Genomic DNA, 22,933 nt, shown 5'->3' on the forward strand with positions numbered 1-22,933 from the left:
AACGCCGGGTCTCTGTGGCTTTTAAACGCCAAAACACGCTGCGCCAAAAATTGGTCCACCCCAAGGATCGGCTCCCCCGACACAAACAGAGTAACATAGTGTACGCTGTTAAGTGCCAGGAGGATTCCCGGGATTTATACATCGGGGAAACCAAACAACCTCTGGAGAAGCGGATGGCACAACACAGAAGAGCCACCTCGTCTGGCCAGGACTCTGCAGTCTGTTTACACCTACAGGCCAGTGGACACTCTTTCAAGGATGAGGATGTACACATCCTGGACAGGGAGGAACGGTGGTTTGAGCGCAGAGTCAAGGAGGCCATTTATGTGAAAAGGGAAAGACCATCTCTGAATCGAGGAGGGGGCCTAAGGGTACATCTGTCACCATCTTACATGTTGTGATTGCAGCCATTCCCCAACTCTCTGTGAATGGTACTCATGGCCATTGATCAGTGGTCTTTGATCAGTGGGTTTTGGTCAGTGGTTGTTGATCAATGGTCATGAGAATTTGCATAATTAAGATTAAGGAACTGACCTCCCAGCCCATTGTTCCTTCAGTGGGCTGGTTTCAGTCATTATGCAAATGTACTGTTTATAAGATTGGAAACTTGCAGTCAGCTGAGACTGAAGAAGTCACTTGGATGAGTAACGAAACGTTTCTCCTACAAAACGCTACGTCCAGATGAACAGAATCAACTTTTGGAGATTAGCATGACAGAATGGGGTGTAAACTCCACTCTACACCCCTACAGAGTTTCACCAGAATTCATTCTAAAGTTTTCAAGCTATTGTATTTACAGACAGAATGACATGCACACAAATGCCTTCAAACCAGAAACTCCTTGGTGGAGGTAATTTCAAGCCGGGCACTCAGATACGCATATTAGCTGTTTTCTCTCTTTTGATCTGTTAAAGTAAACTTCACATGCGTTTCATCATCGGGGATTGTAATTTAGGTCTGCAGAGACACAACAGACAGATCACACGCAACTGCAATGAGATGCTCAAAGCAAACAGACAAAAAACAGTTGCCCTTGAAAATAATAATAAAGCTGAATGAGAGTTTGGTGTGCAGGAGGAACTGAAGAACACATCAAACTGGAACTGTCCAGAACACCTAGAAACTTTTTCTCCATCTTACCATCACATGAAGATAAGGAACTTTGGTGGGAATTTAGTGCAGAATACAGGTAAGTGAGAAGTACTTTTCACTTGCCTGTATTCTGTAAAGTGACTTTTCAAATGAGCTCATTATTATAACGCGAATGCAAAAAGAACCAAGTTTTTTTTTAGACTGATCCACTTTTTGAATGACAGCAATTGTAAGGGGACTGAGTTATTTTTAAAATGCACTACATGTGAACCCCCACAGATGTAATCTCCTTGTCTGAAAAGTGAAGCCAATTCAGAAAAAGGCTACCAAGGCATGGCAAGAGGGAAGTCTTGGCTAACATGTATACATGTGAAGAGTTACATCCACAAAATAGTACAGGATGAAATACTCTGACCTCGCACGTCTGTCTTTGTGTCTGTAGCTCCAACTCTACTCTCCTCACTGTCTGCGTCTGACTCAGCAACAGCTGCTGGGTGTGCTGCAGAGACCGTATCACCTCCTAAACCACACACAGACACAAACACAATAATGGCGCACAAACTGACCGGGCTTGATTTTGGTTTATTTGAACCTTGACATCATAAAAAGTGGAAATACTTCAAAGGAGTTTCCAAAACAATCACGTTCACAAAATTTCACTGAAGGAAGAGACTCAACATTAAAGCTGTCTAGGTTTAGTCATGTTCCAGGTCCTTACCTGCTTTTCTGCTAGTTCAGTTGCATTTTCCTCCCTTAGCTTCTTGTTCATTTCAGTTTCCTAACCATACAAAAAAATAAATATTGTCTGTGTCAGAACTGGATTAGATTTTTCAGCATTAATCAATCGATCCATCTATCCTCTTCTACTTATTTAAATAAGGGTTGCAGTGGGGCTGGACCTTATCCCATGTACTATGCAGCGGCAAACACTTTTGCAGGGCTAACATGCAAACTTCACACAGAATGGGATTTGAACCTGGGATCATTTGGCTGTGAATTGCTAGAATAAAACACGATTTCTGTTAATGACCATCATTTACCAGCTTTAGCTTCTGGTGCAGCTGCTGTATATGCTGCTCTCTGCCTGTGGGACTGTAGGGTTTGGCCGGTCTAACTGAAGTCATCTTGGCCTTGCTGAGCTCATTACTGACTTCATCCAACTCCTGACAGGACACCATAAGAATAACAGGATTAGTCAAGCTGATGCCTCACAAACTACTCAGGCCACTGGACAACTCAAATAATACCCTCAATATCTTCTAGTTTGAAACAACAATATATTTTAGTGGCTGATATTTAACTGATAACGCCAAATGGTACAAAGTTTAGAAGGAAAATCACAAAAATGCCTCAAACAATCTAAATGCTAGACCACTTGGCCCCATACCTTCTTTAGTGACACAATGGTTGCTGCTTGTTTTTCATTAGCAGAAGTCAGTTTCTTGTTTATTCTCATGGCTTCATCAACTGGAAATTGACACATAGTGCAGCATGAAACATACACAGCTTATACATGAGGGCAAACAGGAAGGATTCCCATCTAAATCACAAATTCAATGAAAAAACTAAACAACAGGACACAAGATGAAATGGATTTCCCATTGCAGTTGGTTTACCACTAATTGTAACAGACACTAAAATAATCCCAATATTTGGCCAGAAAATGCCTCTTGGACTTAAAAATTGAGGCTGGTGTTGTGCAAAAGGTCAGTTTAAGAACACACGTCTCATTAAACATGACTACATCTGGGCTTCATTGACAAAAACTCTACCTTTAGCTGACAGGAAAAAGAGGAAAGTATGTTAGATGAGTAGACAGCAAGGTTAAAAAGTTAAAGAGCAGGAAAATAATGTGATGGATCAATCCTGCCTGGTGTCAGCAGGACAGGCTGCCTGGTGTTGGTGGTGTGGGAATATTTTCTTGGCTCACATAAAGCCTCTAGATAGCAACCCAGTGCTAAACTAAACCTCACTGCTGACCTGGGAGATGTCTTCATAGTTTACTCTTATCAAAGTGTTCCTAGAGGAGCATTTAAAGAAACATGACAGTGACCTTTGCGCATTACCCAGATCTTGACCCCAAAACAAAGACGAGGATAAAGTGAAATGAATGATGTGAAGGAAGATTTTCTCAGGAATGAATGTGCTGTTGAAAATTCTGCATGAGCAGAGACATACTACTGTATCACGTCACGATGTACCAGGATCCCTGTGAACTGTTTCCAGCACCTTATTATATTTATAACCGAGAGAATTCAGGCTATACTGGGAACAAACCAGAACCTCTTCTGCTGAAAACAACCTAATAACACTCAGTAATGACAAACTGAAGCGGCACATATGTGAAATGCGTGATCTGATTTGTGTATATAATTGTTTGCATGGGATCATTAGTAAGCCTAGAGTGATCATCATACAGAACATTAATTTATATATCTGTCTTTCTGTATCTATTACCATTCTGCTCCAGGTTGTCATGGGCCTGCTTGACCATGGCACACTGCCTGGACAAGGCACTGAATCTTTTCTCCACCTCTCCCAGTTGGCTCAGGTGGCCGTCCTTTGTCCGGCTCTGTAAGGCCAGTTTCTGTTCCTGTGGAGGGGCCACAGTTAAAACAGACAAGAAGAAATATGTTGAGGAGGACCCGGCCCGTTAATGGACACAGATCCTGGGACTGTTTGTATATCACTGAGGATGATTCTACATGTGACTGACATGTCTCTAACCTATGAGGGCCCTCGGTTTGTCAGTTTGATCCGCCCCTCACTTGTTATATCTGGTTTCAAATGATAAATGGTGACAGCAAAACTCCTTAGACTTTAAAGCCACCACCACCTGCCTGTCCCCAGCTTCTCTCCCCTCCCCCTTAAAAGTTAATTGGTCGATGAGATATGCCCATATGCAGATGTTTTACTTTTGTAGGGGTCAGATTAGCAATTTCACCCTGACTCCAGTTCTTCCTTTGCCCATTTTTTAACCCCTTATCCACCTTGGGGGCTTAAGAGAAAGACTTATCAAGTCGCCAGTTCATCACAGGGCAATACAGACACAGGTGACACACTTTCACATCCTACAGCCAAATAAGAAACACCAGTTAACGTAGCATGCAGGTCTTTGGACTGTGAGAGGAAACTAGAGCTTCTGGATGAAACAGGGAGAACAAACAAACTCATCACAGAACGACTACAGGTCACCAGGAGGTTCAAATCCAGAACGGACCCTCTATTCACCACCACGCTGCCCCTTTATTACCAGCTTGTAGCAGATTGATGGCTGTGGCTCAGCAAAAGGAGCTAGCTTATTTTGCAAAATAAAGACATACGACAGTGGAAACAGCTGTCAAGTAAAGTGAGGGTCACGCTTTGACAGAGTTAGTGCCTGCCTCTTTCAGTGAAATGTAAGAATCAAGTGGGCTCATGCTTCAGAGCGCTTTATCGCTCTTCAAACTGCCATTACAGTTTGATTGTGTGTATCAAGCTGAGCAGATTCTTTCCTTCTCCCGTTTTCTCACTCACTCCCTTCTCTTTCATTCTCACTCCCTTCAGTCAATCTGTCCGACTCTCCTTTTCGCCAGATCTCTACAACTCCCTCTCACTCTGCTGAGCCACCGGCATGCGAAGAAGGTTAAACTGAGCGAGGCCCAGTTATAAAATATTTTAATAGAGATATTTTCTCTGCTGTGCTGGCAGTTCAAAGTGTCACACACTCCCTATCCGTTACTCCTGATGAGCTCTCCCCTCTAAACCCATCCCTCCTTAGCACCATTCCCTTATCCTCCTCTTTTAATTTTACTCCCCTCCCACCAACCTTCTGTCAACAGTTTGTATAAATGGAAAAATCCTTCCTTACCAGCTCACTTGATTTCTTCTCCAAGTTGTACTTCAGCAACTGTGTGACAGAAGTAAAAGAAAATTAGCGAGCCTGTTTTTGAGAGCGGCTTCTAGAAAATAGAAATAAGTGATGTTGCAATCGTACATGACAGTTTTCAACACATCTGGAATCAAGATGGCACATTTTTAATAACAGCAGCAACTGAGTGAAATTTAAAGCAAGTCTTGCTTTTTCCAAAGTTTAAAAAAAAACCCTTCACATTTCAGCTTTGAAGCCTGTGTTGCAAAGACTTCCTTAACATGTTCAGGTAAACAAAAGCAACATAAAACATATTTAAAAAGAAATAATTTGAATCTACAATCTTTTAAAAATGCAAAAATTCTACCAACTAAAGATCATGTAATGTGACACAAAGCCCCATCTCAACATACGCTTTTGTTTCAGTACTGTAACTCTCTCTCTGCATCTGCATGTCCAAATGTTTTGTTTTGCCATCATGTCATGCAGACATCTCACTTTCAAATACACTGTCTTTACGGGCTCTGTGATTAAGTCCCTCCACGTTTATAGACTTTTGGCATAGATTGTTACACAATGAACGCCTCACTGACAGGACTCAAAGAGGCCGTCCCACCCTGGATAGGGCCACCAGATGTTTTCTCATTTTGCCAAATTGTTGTGTTTTTTTTTTTTGCTTCTTTAAACTGTATACTTACTTCCACCTACAAACAACGAATCAAACAAAAAAACACTGACTTTGTCCAAATTACGTCTTAGGCCAGGAGAAAATACAGTTTCCTTTTTTATTCTTAACATATAAAATGTAAACAACAACAAAATATTTTGCCCCAAAATACAGAAAAAAATAGTCCTAAAGGTAAAGTTTGGGGGCAATAATACCCCATTTATCATTTGCATGAATTTAAACATTACTATGAATATGAAAAAAAAATTTCTACTAGAATTAAAATAGCTGGTGTATGAATCTTTTTATATTTCACATTACTTGAACTATACAACACCAGTGGTGTGCAGATAAGTCAAGGTACATGGCAATTAAATCACTTCAGTGCCACCTGTCACTTGTGTGATAATGTGTTAAATTAAAGAATCCACCAGACCGTGTCACAAGATTGAACACAAACGGGCTTCATTTTATCCAAACACAGCAGTCAGAGTCTCCCAGATAGAATATCAAAAACGGTCTCTATTTTCTCTGTAACACGGCTGGGTTGTTAAAGTGCGTTGGACCGTGAGTACGATCGTTTATCACCTCTGTGGTGTCAAGTCTGAAGATGAGCAGAGGGGAGCCGGAGCGGGCCAGGCTCATGCACCAGAACCCTTGACTCTGATCGAGCATGCCTTTTCTTTATTTACTTGTCTCTCTGAACAGTTTAACGATTAAACTGTGTTATCTTGCTTATTTTTAATAAAGAAGGGATAAAAGGTGCTGATGGTGTGCATGTTACAATAAAACAGAGATAGAGAAGAAAGAAGAATGTTGAACAACTCAGTACCTGCAGTGACTTCAGCTCTTCCTTTAAGTTGTTAATCTCCTTGTCTTTTAACTCAGCAATGACCTGATATTTCCCCTGAAATGTTAAATTCATTTTGAGTGTCAAAAAAGCAATAAAAGCCCAAAGCACAGCACAAAAGAATTCACTCCGAGGGCCAAAACTGTGCAACTGAGATGAGTAAATTTACTTCTCCTCTAAAGACATTTATTGAATAAAATGCTCTATCGTGGGGATGTTTGGGGGAATAAGAGTTCTGTACCTTTTCCTCCTCTGTGTTTCTTAATTTGGCCTGAAACTTGAGAAAAGATAATAAATTATTTGGAAAGGTTTTAATACATTGTTAAAAGTCTTGTTTAGAAATGAAAATGGAGGAATAAAAACCACACCTGTTTCTTAAGATTTGTGAGTGACTCAGTGTGCTGCTTTGTCACAGATTCAATTCGATGCTGTAGGGATTCCTGCAAATGAAAGGGAAGACGGAAGAAAGTTACTGATGATCTCATCTATTCTTTGATATTACTTGTTAAATAAAGCTGTACCTTCTCCCATTCCATCTCCTGCTTCTCCAACACCAGCTTACTGATCTGATCCTCAAAGCGGGTTTCTGCATCCTAAACCAAAAAAACTGACTCTCAGGCATCAGTAAGTTCACAATTAGACAAGCAACCAGGAAACACCTGATAAGAACATTTAAACGGGAAAGCTGTGACTAAGAAGGTGTGATTCAGTCTGAAAATCTTCATCTTTTTCACTCTGTGGGCCAGTGGAGTTGAGCCAAAACTGCAAAGTGCTTTAAGTTTCTTTGGTTCAGTCCTGCGTATCTTTTGTGGAAGCAGTCAGTGACGGGGGAACATTAGAAGGGAGGTGATATTTGTGGAAAACCATCCCTATCCTCCCTCTTCTCTTGGAGAAGGCAGGTAAAAGTCAAGTGCTCACTATATCCAGGGGACTTTTTTATGTGCACGTGGGAGCCGGTTAACTCAGCGAGCTTATTTTATAAGTTCCTATTAAAGTATGCTACCAGCGTGGCACAAAAAAAAGAAAAAAGGAGTACACAGGAGATAAAGCTGTTATTTTTCCACCAGGGAATAATTGCTGTGTGTATGTGTGAGTGCATGTGTTAAATGCACAGCAAAGCCTTTCTAAGATCAGTAATCCATGTAAATTAAAACAGGTAACTGTGTATCAAGAGAAGGCCGAAAAGCCATGTTGCACAATCTCATCTATAGCTTTTCATCTTTTTACCATTTTTACTGCTGTTCTGAATGGTCACCTTTTACTGGGCGTTAAAAAACAAAAAATGGCATTTGGAAGTTTGTGGGAATAAAAATTTGAGTTGGAAAAAGTTTGACACTGTTTCCAGATCACACTAAATCTCATATCACATGCATTTCATGTAATGTGACATTTCATCTTACTCGCAGTTCTTCCCCATTTATGACTCATCTTCACCAACTAAAGCCGCTGGTTACACCGCTTTAAAAAAAAGAAAGTGCTGGAATTTGACCTGCTCAGGAATGTCCGGCTCCATCATGACATCCTCTTGCCTCTCAACCTTCCCACCCCCGTGAACGACACAACTACAAAGTGCTACTTTGATAACGGCAGTGCCTGAGGAGGAACAGACTGATATATCATCTAATGTCTGTGTCTGAGTTAACATGACTATAACAATAAAAGCTCAACGACCAACATCCCATTTTTGCTCCTCTAACCTTTAAGCACACTCGGATTTAAAGTACTTGCTGGAGGGGAGAAAGCTTTATTCTTTTTGTTAGTTCTTTACAAACAAATTGACTTTGTGCTCATTGGTTAAGGGCTAATAGGCTTATATGACCCCCTCCCCTCTTTCTTGACATAATGTGCATCATATCCAGCAGGGTTAAATCCACGTAGCCAAAGGGGCACTTAGCTTTCTCTATGAATGCTCTAATACCAACATAACCAATATATTTGTGAAATTACACTGCTCTTCAGCCAAACAGAGTCATTAGTGTCTCAGTTCTACTCAGGAAATGGTGATATAATACAGAGGAATAGAGGAAGTGAGCAATACTAGAGACAATACACATAACAAGGCACCTCAAAGTTCAAACAGCTCTCATGTCAGCCAATTCCGAACCTAAACGAGCACAGCGTAATTCCCAGAAAGCCGCTGCTAATAATGACCAGTGTTGACACAGAGCATGTGCTCACGCATCTGCTTATAAATCTTTGCTTTTAGTATTGTTTGAAATTATGCATAAGTCAGTATCGTGTATCATTCTAGTACCAACCAGCTCAGATATTATTTAAATAAAATAGCTTCACTGCACTAATTTGGTAAATTGATATGAAATGTTCTGCTAATTTATGTGATCAGTATTTAAAGTATGGATGAACCTTGCTTGGAGCTGGTAGATTTTTTAAAGTTAGGAATCAGTGAACTCTGTCGCTAAGCTGCTGTTAATTACTGCTAATAGAAGATGGAGAAAGGGATCAAGGCATGACACTCAACGCAGTACTACCACTGCCCACGAAAGGGCTACATTGGATCACTGGTCTATTATACTTGTTACAGTTTTTTTTTAAGTACTTACATCTTTTACCACCATGGAGAAACAGAAAAATGCCACCGGAGCCATGACACAGGACGTGATTTTGATTATGAAATTAAAATAAAGTATACTTCAAGGAGATGGTACCTTAATGCCTTCACAGTGACATGGTTACAACTTCAACTTTACCCTCCGAATATGCAGCTCCTGTACAGCTTCGAGCAGATTGGTTTTGAATTCCAGCAGCTGTAGTAAGATGTTCCCCCCACTCTCCGTCTGACAGTGTGAGCTGGAAAGATTCAGCTCATGTTCCAACACATCTTCTCCAAACTGAAAAAGAAGATCGAAATCTCAAACAAAGCTAAGATTGAAACAATATCATTCATGTAAAATGTATTTTAATCTCATCTTTTGTCAAGTAAACAAACCAGCTGATGGATGTTATTTACTTTGCCTTGCACTGTCAAAATTAATAACTTACAGTGGTGTGGGTGGGAAGTGTCTCAGACTCTGTGCTAACATCCATCGAGTCGTTTCAGGGCAGCCAAAGGTCCCACTGGGCCTCTTCTGCCTGATAATCCGGTGGGGTGGGAGTGGGGCGCATTTTGTTGGAAAGGTTAATAGAATAGACGGTTTAATAAGCAGTAACATCTCTGCCTTTCCACTTATGAGCTTATAGGCTTATAATTACTTCCTCATCTGCAATTTTTACCCCTAAATGATTTTAGTAGAAATAATAGAGAAGAACATTAAGGCCTTGTAATACTTCTCAATCACTGCAGTCTGACCTAATGGCTTTGAAATGACTGTTAGGGCTTTTTTCTTTCTTTGTTTTACACCGCTTCCATTGCGATGAGAAGATAACACCTCGATAAGCCATCCAGGTTCAAATGAACCAGCCCATCGACACTAATAGGGGTCAGAGCAATAACACTGAATGGACAAATTGCACTGTCAATGCTTTTTAAATTACCTGGGTTATTTAATTTGACCTGTGGATAGTCCTCTGCAACTGTCCCTTCAACATAACCAAGAAACTGAGTGACACACACAGACACACACTGCAAGCACACACCTACTGAAAATATAACTATTTAAGTGGGAGGTCTCCACTAGCCAATGATCTCTTAATAGAACAGACCTTTTTTCTCCCATTTAACCTGCGCTAGTATCAATCATGTTGGAGAATTAAATGATCCCTGCTAGAATTGGCTACTATCATAAACTGACATTGTGACCCCCGGCTGAGCAGGGAGGGGATTTGTGCAAGCGTGCGTTAGTGTGTCGCTCTCCTGGCGCACTATGTGCACAGCCTGAATGTGTATGTGTGAATGTGGCAGGAGGGGAGGAAACTGCAGTGTCTTTATTTGCTTTTCCTGGGATTTAGTTGAGCAGGTATTAACTACCACCTCCAAGCCATGAAGGGACAAATTAAAAGAAGTGCCGTAGCCATTAAAATGGAACATTTCTGTCAAGTAACATGAAGTTTGCATTATCTTTGTGTGAGTTATGCTGGTAACTGTTTTGTAATACAACCATAAAAGAAAGTTAAAGAAGCTCTGAATCTGTAATACATGCAATCCAAGTGTGGATACTGCCAACTACTGCAACACAACAATTTGGCTTCTTTATTTTACCTCGTCAAGTAAAAGAAATGCAGGGGTTAAACTGATAAACTCTACTTATTTTCTTTTCATGCTGGCTTACTGTCACATTGTTAATGATATGATAAAGTAAGTGACCTGTGCTTCACCTCGTGTGACCAGTAAAATGTCACGCACACCAAACTTTCTGACTTTAAAAGGGATGTTGTGTTTTTAGTCTGAAGCGGCTTGTCTTTCTTTCTAAGTTGGAAAACTAATAAGAAAAATATATTTAAACATTATCACGGGGCGACCGTGGCTCAGGGGGTTGGGAAGCGTATCTGTAACCGGAAGGTCGCCGGTTCGATCCCCGGGCTCTCTGTCCTGGTCGTTGTGTCCTTGGGCAAGACACTTTACCCTACTGGTGTTGGCCAGAGGGGCCGATGGCGCGGTATGCTGTCCTCCTTCCAATAAAATAGAATTTAAAAAGAATGTATCAATAATCATACCTTATTATTAAATCAACATAAGCTGTAATATACTGTGGGCTTATTTATGTGTGTGAAAAACGACGTACCCCCCGTGATTCAAGCACTTGTCAAACCTCCTTTAGCAGCAGTGGCTTAAAAGTAAAGGCCTCCTGTATGACTTTATCAGTCTCTCGCATCATTGTGGAGGAATTTTGGTGTACTCTTTCTTTGAAATGTTAGTTAACTGGATTTTGTGGGATTGGTTTATACAGTTCTTAAGGTCCCAGCACACCATTTCAATCAGACTGAGTTCTACACTTAAACCCACTGACGCACCTTGATTCTTTTCTTTTTCACTCATTCTGTTGTAGAGTTGCTGCTGTGCTTGGGATCATTGTTCTGCTACATGACCCAATTTGGACCGACAGATGACCTCACCTGTGACTCTAGAATATTTTAGGTATACAGAGGATTTCATGGTTGACTAAATGAAATGAAATGCCTTTTCTAGGCAATTGCTTTCTATCTAACATTCACACTCATTCATATTCCAATGGATGCATCAGAAAGCAACTTGGGGTTAGTATCTTGCCCAAGGATATTTGGCATCCTTGGGCAAAAGGCCACCAATCTCTCAACTTGTACATGACCGGCTCTATCTCCTGAACTGCCATAATGAGGCTGCATATTATGGATAAAAACCTCCACTTTGCTCTTGTTTGTCCAAAGGACAAGACAAAAGCACATTGTCCAACAGACAAAGCCATAGTTGTTCAGTCTTTTTCTAATTGCACTGTCATGAACTTTAACACTTAGCATGCCAAGGTCGGCCTGTAGGGTCTGATATGAAGCTCTAACGTTTTATGCAGTTTCTCTGAACATTGATCTGATCTTGGGGTGAATTTGCTAGGACATCCACTCCTAAGAAGATTTCAACTGTCCTGAATGTTTTACACTTTATCACTGTAGAAAAAAGGATTATTAAAATATTTAAAAATGGCTCGATAACCCTTCCTACACTGGTGGGAAGATATAATTGCTTCTCTAAGATCATTGCTAATGTCTTTCTTCCTTGGGTCAACACCTGAATACTCCAGATGTTAATTGATCATCAGTTGTTGATGATCAATTAATAAAGTACATATGATTGGCAGTAAGGGTGTACTTAAATTTTTAGACACCACTTGCGCATTTTGGCTTAATTTTGTTAAATCAATAATGGCACTCAAAAATGTGTTATTGTTCTGTAGTTCATCTGAGTTTGTATTGATCTAATTTTAAGACCTTGGCCCTGCACTACGAAAGTTCAGAGAACCCAGGATAACTTTCTGTTTTCTGGATCCAGTTACCCTAATACTGGCAATCAGGATACACAAATCTGGTTATGTGTAAGTAAAGGTACTGTATGAATGTGATAAGCACTTTTGGCACTTTAATCAGTAAGACTAGAAGAGAGCTACTATAATAATAAAGTTTAGTCTGTTTGAAGCCAGAGAAGAAAGCTGACAGTGTAAGACTCGTCAATATCAGGTGTATCTGATGTGCCCATATTGGTGGTGTTCCTGGATTATGATAACTAATGTTGCTCTAGGTTCAACTGTACCAAAATCAGTTATCATTATCCTGATGATAACTAATAATCTGGGTATTAACAAAACACTAAGGCCCAGATATGTTGATAAACAACACAATAAATGCAGAGCATTAGTTTTTACTGTGACTGTACTGTTGTTCTAAAGGTATTTCCAGTGTTATCAAACTCCCATGCTAACAGAATAAGCACAAACTGTTTAGCCTAGCAAAAATGATTGCTAAAGCTAAAGCCACCTAGTTGTAGCTAACATGACTCTGCTGTTTAAACATACATTTCCATATTAATGCTGAAATACATATTTGTACACTAATTTAACAGAGAAATAAATTAGGCACTGCCATAAGTAAGTACTTCAAATAAAATGTTTGCTTGTTGTTGTAGCTTACCTTTAGCAATTAGCACAGCAAGCAAGATGGCGAACTACAGGAAGCGCACTGGACAGATGCTGAGAAGATTCTCAAAAATGTGAAATGTCCAAAAACTTTAAAATATATAAATACAAATTTTAATATGACAGTAGTTTTCTATAAAAATATATAATGCACAAATAAAACGCATGTATGCATAAATTAATAGAATAGAGTTCTAATAGAGATGTCCTATTTTTGCACAATAGTAATGTGACACAGGCAGATGGTCAAGATTTACTTACACCACCTGCAGGCACTCAAACGGAGAAGAAAAAAATGCATAACATTTGTTTAAATATTTAAATTAATTTGATATTTAAAATAAATGATCACTCCATCATTTAGTGCTTTTATATAAATTATTTTTTAATAAAGTGTTGATAAAGCTATGGCTAATGACTCCGCAGAGGATCAGAAGATCTGTTCCCATTATTCATTAGTTGAATCTATGAAAGCAAGTCAGTAAAACACAAAGTTCACATAGTTGAAGACCTCCATAGCCAGAGGTCTCTGTGTGACTGAGCTACTAGCGCCCTCTAGCGGTTTTATTACAGAGCTGCACACAAACGCCAGAGAGGGCGCTTGTTTGATTGGAGGCGCTTTCATTGATTGCTTCCTCCTGCTTTTATACCCGCCCATTCTCAACGTTTGTAATCCGTCAGAAGCATGGCTTCAATAAAAGAAAGAGCCGCAGCGCTGAACCTTGTGGAGAAATTGTGTGTGCGTAATCAAGGTGAGTTGTTTGCACCTGGCGGAGGCCTGAACTGAGATCTGATTGTTTTTTTCTCATGTTAAGCAAGCGTTGCAAAGCTACACTTACAAACAGCTGTGGCAAAGAATTTGGCAGTGGTCATTTTAAGGTTTCCGTTATTGTGCTTAGTCTAACCTTCCTCCTCAACCCTTGATTTCTCTCCTTTCCAAGGGCGTAGATTTGGTTTTGGCATTGGTGGGGACGGATGATTCATAGTTTTATATGTGAATTTTATAATGTTAAATTACTATTAAACAAATGACTAAGTATTTTAGGCCATAAAACTACTCCTCTAAGATTACCACAAAGTAAAAGATCTCTCAGCAAAATTATGCAACAGATTAGGCACTATTGCCCCGATCAAATCAGTGAGCTGAGATTTTCTATTCTAAACATGAACTACTGTTACAGCAACAGACATGGACTACTGGTGTCCCACACAACTCAATGTCCACTATGTGAAGGAGCCAAACACGTGCCTGCTCCTCTCGTTAACTGAGATAAACTGCTGGCATGTTTGTTTTACATCTATACTGTTCAGTCTCTCCTGGTGGACATGCAGCAGCATTGTTTAATCTCATTTGAGTCATTGTTAACCTTAGCCATCTTTTTAGTCTTCTGAGAGCACTGAAGCTTCTTTCAGCCTCAATACCTGTGTTTTATCCTCAGATTAAAATTATTATTCTGTGCTTGATGTGCCTCACCTTTGGCCCTGGCTCTTCCCCTCTGTCTGCACTAGGACATATTGCCACCTGATAAAAAAACACATTGATTCGTGCCATATAAAAAGTGAGACATGTCAATTCAGATTCTTTGTCAAATATACACTAATGAATCAATTTACATCAGCAGCCTAACAACTGTCTTGACTCATCAGTAATCAGAATCAGAATACTTTATTGATCCCTGGGGGAAATTATTTTTTGTTACAGTGCTCCATTTTAAACCAACATTAAGACAAGACAGACAATACACTAACTAAGAATAGTACAATATATACATATATATATACATACATACATAAGTCACTCATAAATAAATAGTTGGAAAAGAAACATGTGTAGTTGTAGCAGTAACCAGTGTGTTAAGTGGATGCGTTGTACAGGGAGATGGCCACAGGCAGGAATGATTTCCTGTGTCGTTCAGTGGTGCTTTTCGGTAATCTCAGTCTCTCACTGAACGTGCTCCTGTGACTGACCAGCATGTCATGGAGTGGGTGGGAGGTGTTATCCAACATTGTCTTTATCTTGGACAGCATCCGCCTCTCCGACACCACCTTGAGGGAGTCCAGCTCCATCCCCACAACATTGCTGGCCTTACGGATTAGTTTATTAAGTCTGTTGGCATCTGCAACCCTCAGCCTGCTCCCCCAGCATGCAACAGCATAGAGGATCGCACTGGCCACAACAGACTCATAGAAAATCCTCAGCATTTTCTGGCAGATGTTGAAGGACCTCAGTCGCCTCAAAAAATAGAGACGACTCTGGCCCTTCCTGTAAAGTGCTGTGGTGTTTTTAGCCCAGTCCAGTTTATTGTCAATGTGTACTCCAAGGTATTTATAGTCCTCCACAATGTCAACACTGACCCCCTGAATTGAAACAGAGGTCAAGTGTTTCCTGGTCTTCCTGAAGTCCACGATCAGTTCCTTGGTCTTTGCCACGTTGAGCTGCAGATGATTCTGCTCACACCACGTGACAAAGGAGTCGACCACAGCCCGGTACTCTGTCTCATCATCCCTGCTGATGCATCCAACCACCGCAGAGTCATCAGAAAACTTCTGAAGATGGCATGTCTCTGTGCAGTGGCTGAAGTCTGTGGTGTAGAGGGTGAAGAGGAAGGGGGAGAGGACAGTCCCCTGTGGTGCCCCTGTGTTGCTGATCACCTTGTCAGACACACACTGTGGGAGACGTACATATTGTGGTCTTCCTGTCAGGTAATCAACAATCCAGGACACCAGAGAAGCATCCACCTGCATCGCTGCTAACTTATCACCCAGGAGGGTCGGCCTGATGGTGTTGAAAGCACTGGAAAAGTCAAAAAACATGACCCTCACAGTGCTCGCCGGCTGGTCCAGATGGATGTAGACACGATTGAGCAGGTAGATGATGGCGTCCTCAGTTCCGAGACGAGGCTGATAAGCGAACTGAAGGGGATCCAGGTGTGGTCTTACTATGGGTCGCAGCTGGTCCAGGATGAGCCTTTCCAGGGTCTTCATGATGTGGGAGGTCAGTGCCACGGGCCTGTAATCCTGGGGGCCACTGGGACGAGGCGTCTTTGGTACAGGGACGAGGCATGATGTCTTCCACATCACCGGGACCCTCTGCAGACTCAGACTCAGCATAAACAGTTTATGAAAGACTCCACACAGCTGGGGGGCACAGGTCTTGAGGACGAGGGGACTCACTCCGTCTGGTCCAGCAGACTTGCCTGAGTGAAGTCTCCTCATTTGCATCTCAACCTGGTATTGAGTGAAGGTGATGGGTGGGGGAGGGGTGTCAGGAATCTCACAGGAGGCAACATGTGAAGAGAGAGGCTGGCACAGTGGTGTGGCTCTGGATTCCAGGCTGACTACAGGTGAGGTTGTGGGGGTGGGAGCAGACACTGTGGTGTCGAATCTATTGAAAAACAGATTCAACTCATTGGCTCTATTCTCACCTCCCTCAGCTCCCCTGCTGTTGGTTGGCCTGAATCCAGTGATGGTCTTCATGCCCCTCCACACCTCTCTCATGCTGTTCTGCTGGAGTTTCCACTCCAGCTTCCTCCTGTAATTGTCCTTAGCCTCTCTGATCTTGTCCTTTAGTAACACCTGGATCTTCCTCACCTCCTCTTTGTTGCCCCCTCTGAAAGCCCTCTTCTTGTTGTTGAGGAGGGCTTTGATGTCCTTAGTCACCCACGGCTTGTTATTTGGGTAACAATGAACAGTCTGAGCTGGAACAATGGAGTCGGTGCAGAAAGTTATGTAGTCTGTGATACACTCAGTAAGCCCATTGATGTCCTCGGCGTGAGGCTCACAGAGTGTTTCCCAGTCGGTCACCTCGAAACAGCCCTGTAGTTCTGCTAAGGCCTCCTCTGACCACCTCCTGACAGTCCTGGTGGTCACAGGTTCCCTCCTCACAATTGGCACATAGCGGGGGGTGAGGTGAATCAGGTTATGATCTGACCTACCAAGTGGGGGGAGGGAGGAGGAGCTGTATGCATCCTTGACGTTAGCATACAGTAAGTCTAAAGTTTTCTCTCCCCTGGTGGGACAGTCCACATATTGTTTGAATGTTGGTAGTGTATTGTCCAGTGATTACATGGTTGAAGTCACCCAAGATCACAATAAAGGCACTCGGGTGCTGAGTCTGTAGCCGAGCTATGGCAGAGTGGATAGTGTCACATGCAGCTGTGGGGTTAGCAGAGAGGTACATAAACAGCCACCAAGATGACGTGAGAGAATTCCCTGGGTAAATAATACGGCCTGAGTCCAACAGCACACAGTTCAGTGTCCGGGCAACAAATCCTTTCTTTGATTGTTATGTTGGCAGGGTTACACCACCGGTTGTTAACTAAAACAGCAAGCCCACCTCCTTTCCGCTTACCGCTAGCGATGCTGTCCCTGTCCGCCCGAACAGTGTGGAAGCCTTCCACGGAAGCATTCTCATCGGGAATGTCCTGGTGCAGCCATGATTCGGTGAAACACATCAGGCTACACTCTCGGTATTCCCTCTGACTCCGTACCAGTGCTGAGAGCAAACTGCACTACAAGGTGGAATTGCTCCTTTCCCTCATTCTCTTAGAGATATATATTCCTATAAAGGTGTTTAAGAGGTCTCTTCTGTCCTTTTGCATATATCTAATCGTGCCCTGCACAAATTGCCTGTAAAATATGTTAAGAGTTTGTTCTGAATGTGCCTTTTTTTTTTTTTTTTTTTTTAAAGCTCCTTGTGTGGCCTCCAAGCCAGTCCAGTCTTGCACCATGTGGAGCAGCCTTATCTCCCACCTGAAGTCTACTGTGACCGTGAAGCGCAGACGAGTCCTCTTGAAATCCCACAGTGACTGTTTCCTTGGCTCAGAGGGTGTGGATGTACTGGCAGAATACATTGTTAAAGCGAAGGGCTTTGAGGGTGTGTGTTGGTTTGTAGATGCTGTTTTATTCCCATAGCTTCACCTTCTAGAGATCATTTTATTTATGATATTCGGCCCTTCTATTTGATTAAATTTAAGGTGCCGTCGTGTCTCGGGACAAAGTGGTGTGTGTGTGCCAGGCGCTGTTGGAGTGCGGCGTGTTTGAGGCGGTGGGAACCAAAGTGCTGGGAAAAGACAAGAAACAGGATGCGTTTCATGACAGCAAGAGCGCTCTTTACAGGTTGGATACATGAAACGAACTGTTTTTAAAAAAATAAATAAATAAATTTCTACCTGTGATGGCATTCCCTAAACATTTCATATAAACATGCAGGTTTGTAGACACATCTACTCCTTCAGTAGATGAGTTGGAAAAAGGTGTGCTTGTGAATGGGATCCAAAAGTTCTTCACCTGCGCTCCTTCAGACAGGTATCACCTCTAAAATATTTATTTATCTGTATTACAGGCACACTGCATATAAAACATCTAACCAAAGGTAGCATCAAGTCAAAATGTATCTCATGTATGAATATTTTATGAATTGAATAATAAATATTACTGTATACTCTCACTGTCCATATTATTAGGTACACCTTGCTTTTACCTTTGGGACTGGCTGAATTCTTTTGTAGCGTAGATCCATCAAGGTCTGAATTTACTGTGCCTGAAATCCGTGTCTCTTGCATTTCAGGCAGGAAGAGCAGACCTGTCCCCCTGCATCGCTTGTTGAGATGTCCACCCCGGTCCTCTTCACTCATACTTCCAGCCAGCTAGATGCTCCCGCCACTAGCAGCCAATCACTGGAGCTGCCGATGAACAGTCTGAGTCTGAGTCCGTGCAGGGTACAGACAGCCACGGGTTTACCACAATCATGTGAGCACAAATCTTTCTTTCGTATGCATCACTAAAGCAATCCTGAACAACTAAACTAAAGCAAATGTTTCTGCAATACATAATGCTGTGGTATACAAAGGACAAGCAGGAAATCTGTACTACATAGCTGTGATCATCAAGCAAATTGCATTCAAAGAGACATGTAGCAGATGGTACTGGATCAGCCACAATCTGGCATCTCTGAGGATAATCGGAGTACATTCATTCACATGGTTTGAGTGACTTGCACATCTGTTAATTTGACATTAATGCTGAATGATCTATTCAGCTTTTGAGCAATATATGCATCTATCAGGCAATGTTTGACGCCAAATAACATTACACATGTAGTTTAACAGCATGGATCCTATCATAGACTGCATTCAGCGGGACAAAAGGCAGCAATACACCTGCACAGGCTGCAACTCAATTAGAACTTGGTTCCTCTGGCTCTTTCCTGCAGTGGTGGATGAGGTGTGGCAGGAGCAGACCCTGCTCAGGCTGTTAAACCTGGTGGAGCTCCCTGTGCTGGAAGGCGTGCTTCAGTGCAGGCAGAGCCCATCCTCTCCATCTCCAGCCAACCTGGCACACAATAACCCAGATCTGATCTACAGCAGCAACCACCTGGACCGACAGATCCTCAAGGCCTTCCGAGACTCTCAGTAAGTTTGGATTTTTAAAAATCTTTATTTTTTTTTATAAATTTGATGTTTTGTTGATCTCACTTGCACTGTTTCCTCCTCATTTTTCAGGGAAGATGAGTGGCTCTGTGCAGCTTTGGACTGTTTGGACTTCCTGCCTGACCAGCCGGTAGTGGAGCTCAGCAGGGAGCTGCCTCATTGTTTCCCTCAAGATAATGAGAGCTGTGACCCAGAACCAGCTGGTCTCAGCGTCCAAGAAAGAGGCAAGTGGTATGATGAGTATCAGAATCGGGTAAAGCATGTAAACGCCACTGGTGAGCTATGGTGAGAGACATGTATAGCTTATGTTGCAAATGATGGCATGTTTAACAATAGCTTCAAAATACTCAGGTGACAACAGTGCAGAGCACACACATCTCTCCCCAAGTGGCTTGGCCCAGTGTAAGCTGCTTCTATATGGGACTCTGGTCAAACACTACAGCATCACAAACAGGCTTCCACTTCTGCCGCAGCACATGACTGACGTCTACACAGCCATCACAGAGCTGCTCGGTAAGAACACTGGTTCAGACGTGACGGTGAGATTTTTACCGCGTCTCCAACCATGCTCTCTTCTCCTCCAAAGATTTTTAATAACCTCACCACTTGCAGCACATTCTCTTTCATTCTCTCACCTTTTCAGTAAATGTTAAATTGGATAAGGCTCTCGAGGCTCTGCAACTGTGTCTGAAGCTGCTGCCGCACAGCTGCAGAGATGAGCTCCGTAGGCTGCTTATCTTCGTGTCTCTGGCAGCTGACCCACATGGGATTAAAGTGGACAAGGAGGTGAGAGCAAGTGGTGTTTTTATTTATTTATTTATTTTTTTTTTGGGGGGGGTCTGACATCAAAGAATGTGCTCTGTCATCTGTAGATTGAGAACAGGCTGGCAGTGAAGAGGTCTTTCTCCAGGGCGATCCTACACAGCAAGGCTCTCTCCAAAGAGAAAGAAGATCTTATATTGGTCTTTATGCTAAGCAATGTTAAAGAAATCTTCAAGGTAATAGAATGCTTTTGGTCTGTGTGAGAAAGTGATGATGAATTTTTTTGCCTGATTTCTTGCCCCAGTGCAGCAAGAAAGCGGGGAGAAAAAATGATCAAAGATTTGTGCAAGAAATGTTTGTACATACGAACTAAACCCATTGTGATCCGGTCACTCAAACCACCGCTAAGGATGACCTACTGTAGTTGGCCATCCTTAATGTAATCAGTTACTTTATCTAGAATATTCTCTTTGGTAACCTCTGCTAAGTAAATCTGCGGCTTGTCCAACAACTTAAAATGTGTTTGCATGGGGCCCTTTTGACTTGTAGTAGAAGAGATGGCAATTATAAAAAAGCTGTACACAAGTGGCCACACAGCAGACACTGATGTAAATGGGAATGTGTCTCGAAGGTTCGCTTGGGGTGCTGTGAAGCAGTAGATATTACAAAGGAAGACAATGTGGGGAAAATATGAATGGGTTAAATACAAATGTAAAGCTACACAGTTCTTGTTCTTCCAACTGTGGTTTGGGTTTTTTTTTGTTTGTTTGTTTTGGGGGGGGGTGTTCATGGATTATGCGCAGCTTTGTTCTGTAAATTTTTTTTATTTTATTTTTTTTCTCTGCTCCAGATACCTGGGGCTCTGCACAAAGTAGTGAGTGACAAGCTGGCTTGCCTCGTACAGGAGAAACAGCCGGATGTGACGGGTAAATGGCTTTTGATTACTTTTGGTAAATGACACACAACATCAGTTTCCTTTTAAGATGGAGAAACTCCAGAACAGATCGCACAATTCCGTCTCACTGCAAAACACAAAAGGAATGGTATCTGTAATTCAGTAAAATACTTTTATCTTTTAACATGAAGTCTTTCTTTAACTCAAACAGGTCGCACGATCTTTCAATGCTCTAAATTCTTAAAATTCTCTCACTATGACTGTGTATTACTATGACAGTCTTTCCAAAAATCTTTAATTACTGATGGAGTGAAACAGTTTCTTCAACATGCAGTAATTTTCTTGGCGTGGCATCCTGAATATCTGCAACAGCAGATTTCCCTCATCTCCACAGAGTGAGGCTCTCTTCTAAGAAAAATGAGCACTGTTGGATCTGCCATAGACTAACTGGCCAGAACAGCTAAGAGGTCATGCAGCTAAAGAGCAGATGCTCCCTGGTGGAGACTATAATCTGCAGAAAAAACTAAATAATATCCAGACATTTCTATTCAAATCAATTTTAATTAAATTTTCCTCTTTATTGTTGTTCTCCTCGTCCGTTGTGATTCATAAATTGGTCTACATCATGTGTAGGTTATTGATGTTTCACTGCCCCCTAGTGGTGGCAGAATCTCCAGATCACTTTATTCCCAGCTGAGACTGGAGGTCTGTAGTTACATTAAATTGGCAATTATGCAATGTTCATTTCCTTTAACGTTTTTTTTTTTGTTTTTTTTCTCTCTTCTTCAGGTTCTACATTCTGTCAGCAGGTTGACAGGAACACTTTACAAAGCTCTACAAAAACCACCACCAACCAAGCGCTGTGGGTCCTCTTAAACAACATCCACCTGGATACCAAGATCTCAGCCAAGGAGAAAAAGCGTCTTCTTAGACAGTTTCACCTTTCCCACCCAGAAATATTTAACCAGTACTTTGGTGACTCTGCCTTCAGTGTGCTGTAGATCTGTGCAGATTTGTCTCTGCTGTTTTCTTTAAAGTGTTTTTTGCCTTTTTACTTGCTTGTTATACAAAAGTGAACCATCTCCACAGATGCATTTTTGACTGACAGTAAGTTTGTGTCTGTATATCAAATGTATAAATATTGAAGAATACTAAAGCATGTATGTGTATTTACTATTGAATAAAATGTCAATTGTTTACAAAATCTCAAATGCATCTCTGTAAAATGTGAAACATTCAGCTCTTTGCAAGTATATTCTGCCAATGAACTGTTTTCTGGAAGAGAGCCTGAGGTGGCCACGTTGGGAACTTCTACTCTAAGCATTATATAAGAGGGGGTTTTTTTTGTTTTTTTTTTTTTTGTTTTTTTTTTAATCTTTAACATTAATAGAGTTTAAAAAATAAATAAATAAAATAAAACGAAACCACTCATTCACACTCCTCAGTTCTGAAAACCTGAGGGGGTGGTTCCAAACTTTCATAACAATGGAGTGAGTTTGCATTAAAATAACCTGCTCAAAAACAATGTTCACTTTCTGTAAATCTGTTACACGTAACACGTCTGATATCAATCAGCATGTATGTTTTTGTTTTCCAAAAGGCATTCAACCTCATTGTACAGCAAATTGGATATAATATTAGATAGACTGGATGGTAATGTGGGGAAACATTTAAATAGATCAACAGTTTATCAAATACCCAGACCAGTCCTTTTGGCTCTTACAACCATGTCACATTCAAAGTCACTTAAATCACCATTCTTCCTCTGATGCTCAGTTTGAACTTTAGCAGCATCTCCTCCCTGTGTCTGCATACTTAAAAGCATTAAG

General features: G+C 41.5%; 2 protein-coding genes across 4 annotated transcripts in view; one reads left to right on the forward strand and one right to left on the reverse strand.

Moving 5' to 3' along the window:
- Positions 1-13,134, reverse strand: part of ccdc73 (coiled-coil domain containing 73) — a 32,059-nt gene extending 18,925 nt beyond the window's left edge. Inside the window, exons 1-13 of one of the 3 annotated variants that reach the window (XM_085464724.1) lie at positions 13,012-13,134; positions 9,460-9,549; positions 9,168-9,308; positions 6,981-7,052; positions 6,828-6,899; positions 6,701-6,730; positions 6,442-6,516; positions 4,943-4,981; positions 3,550-3,685; positions 2,480-2,559; positions 2,133-2,255; positions 1,811-1,870; positions 1,508-1,612 (exon numbers count right to left, since the gene is read on the reverse strand). In XM_085464724.1, coding sequence (XP_085320850.1) covers positions 1,508-1,612; positions 1,811-1,870; positions 2,133-2,255; positions 2,480-2,559; positions 3,550-3,685; positions 4,943-4,981; positions 6,442-6,516; positions 6,701-6,730; positions 6,828-6,899; positions 6,981-7,052; positions 9,168-9,308; positions 9,460-9,504 — 978 coding nt within the window. In that variant the 5' untranslated portion in view covers positions 9,505-9,549; positions 13,012-13,134. Of the gene's footprint in view, positions 1-1,507; positions 1,613-1,810; positions 1,871-2,132; positions 2,256-2,479; positions 2,560-3,549; positions 3,686-4,942; positions 4,982-6,441; positions 6,517-6,700; positions 6,737-6,827; positions 6,900-6,980; positions 7,053-9,125; positions 9,309-9,459; positions 9,550-13,011 lie in introns of those variants that run through there. The other 2 variants (XM_085464723.1, XM_085464725.1) reach the window with 2 other exon arrangements.
- Positions 13,135-13,701: 567 nt separating this feature from the next.
- Positions 13,702-22,323, forward strand: LOC146706537 (DEP domain-containing protein 7-like). Its single transcript, XM_085464726.1, has 12 exons — positions 13,702-13,768; positions 17,707-17,892; positions 17,993-18,134; positions 18,228-18,323; positions 18,586-18,767; positions 19,231-19,429; positions 19,520-19,671; positions 19,799-19,960; positions 20,091-20,233; positions 20,320-20,445; positions 21,060-21,135; positions 21,894-22,323. The coding sequence occupies exons 1-12, from the start codon at positions 13,702-13,704 to the stop codon at positions 22,103-22,105; spliced, it is 1,743 nt and encodes a 580-aa protein (XP_085320852.1). The 3' UTR covers positions 22,106-22,323.
- The last annotated feature ends 610 nt before the right edge of the window (positions 22,324-22,933 follow it).

This window comes from Copadichromis virginalis, linkage group LG7 (assembly GCF_057382275.1).
Source record: "Copadichromis virginalis isolate Kocher_CV1m ecotype Utaka linkage group LG7, C_Virginalis_male_GT1.1, whole genome shotgun sequence".
Classification (NCBI taxonomy): Eukaryota; Metazoa; Chordata; class Actinopteri; order Cichliformes; family Cichlidae; genus Copadichromis; species Copadichromis virginalis.

What these genes read in the sequence shown, in the direction of transcription:
- LOC146706537 (XM_085464726.1), top strand. Translation starts at nt 13,702, where the DNA reads ATGGCTTCAATAAAAGAAAGAGCCGCAGCGCTGAACCTTGTGGAGAAA. An exon ending in CACGGGTTTACCACAATCAT is followed by an intron (nt 18,768 to 19,230) that starts GTGAGCACAAAT and finishes TCTTTCCTGCAG; the next exon opens with TGGTGGATGAGGTGTGGCAG. An exon ending in GGATTAAAGTGGACAAGGAG is followed by an intron (nt 20,234 to 20,319) that starts GTGAGAGCAAGT and finishes TGTCATCTGTAG; the next exon opens with ATTGAGAACAGGCTGGCAGT.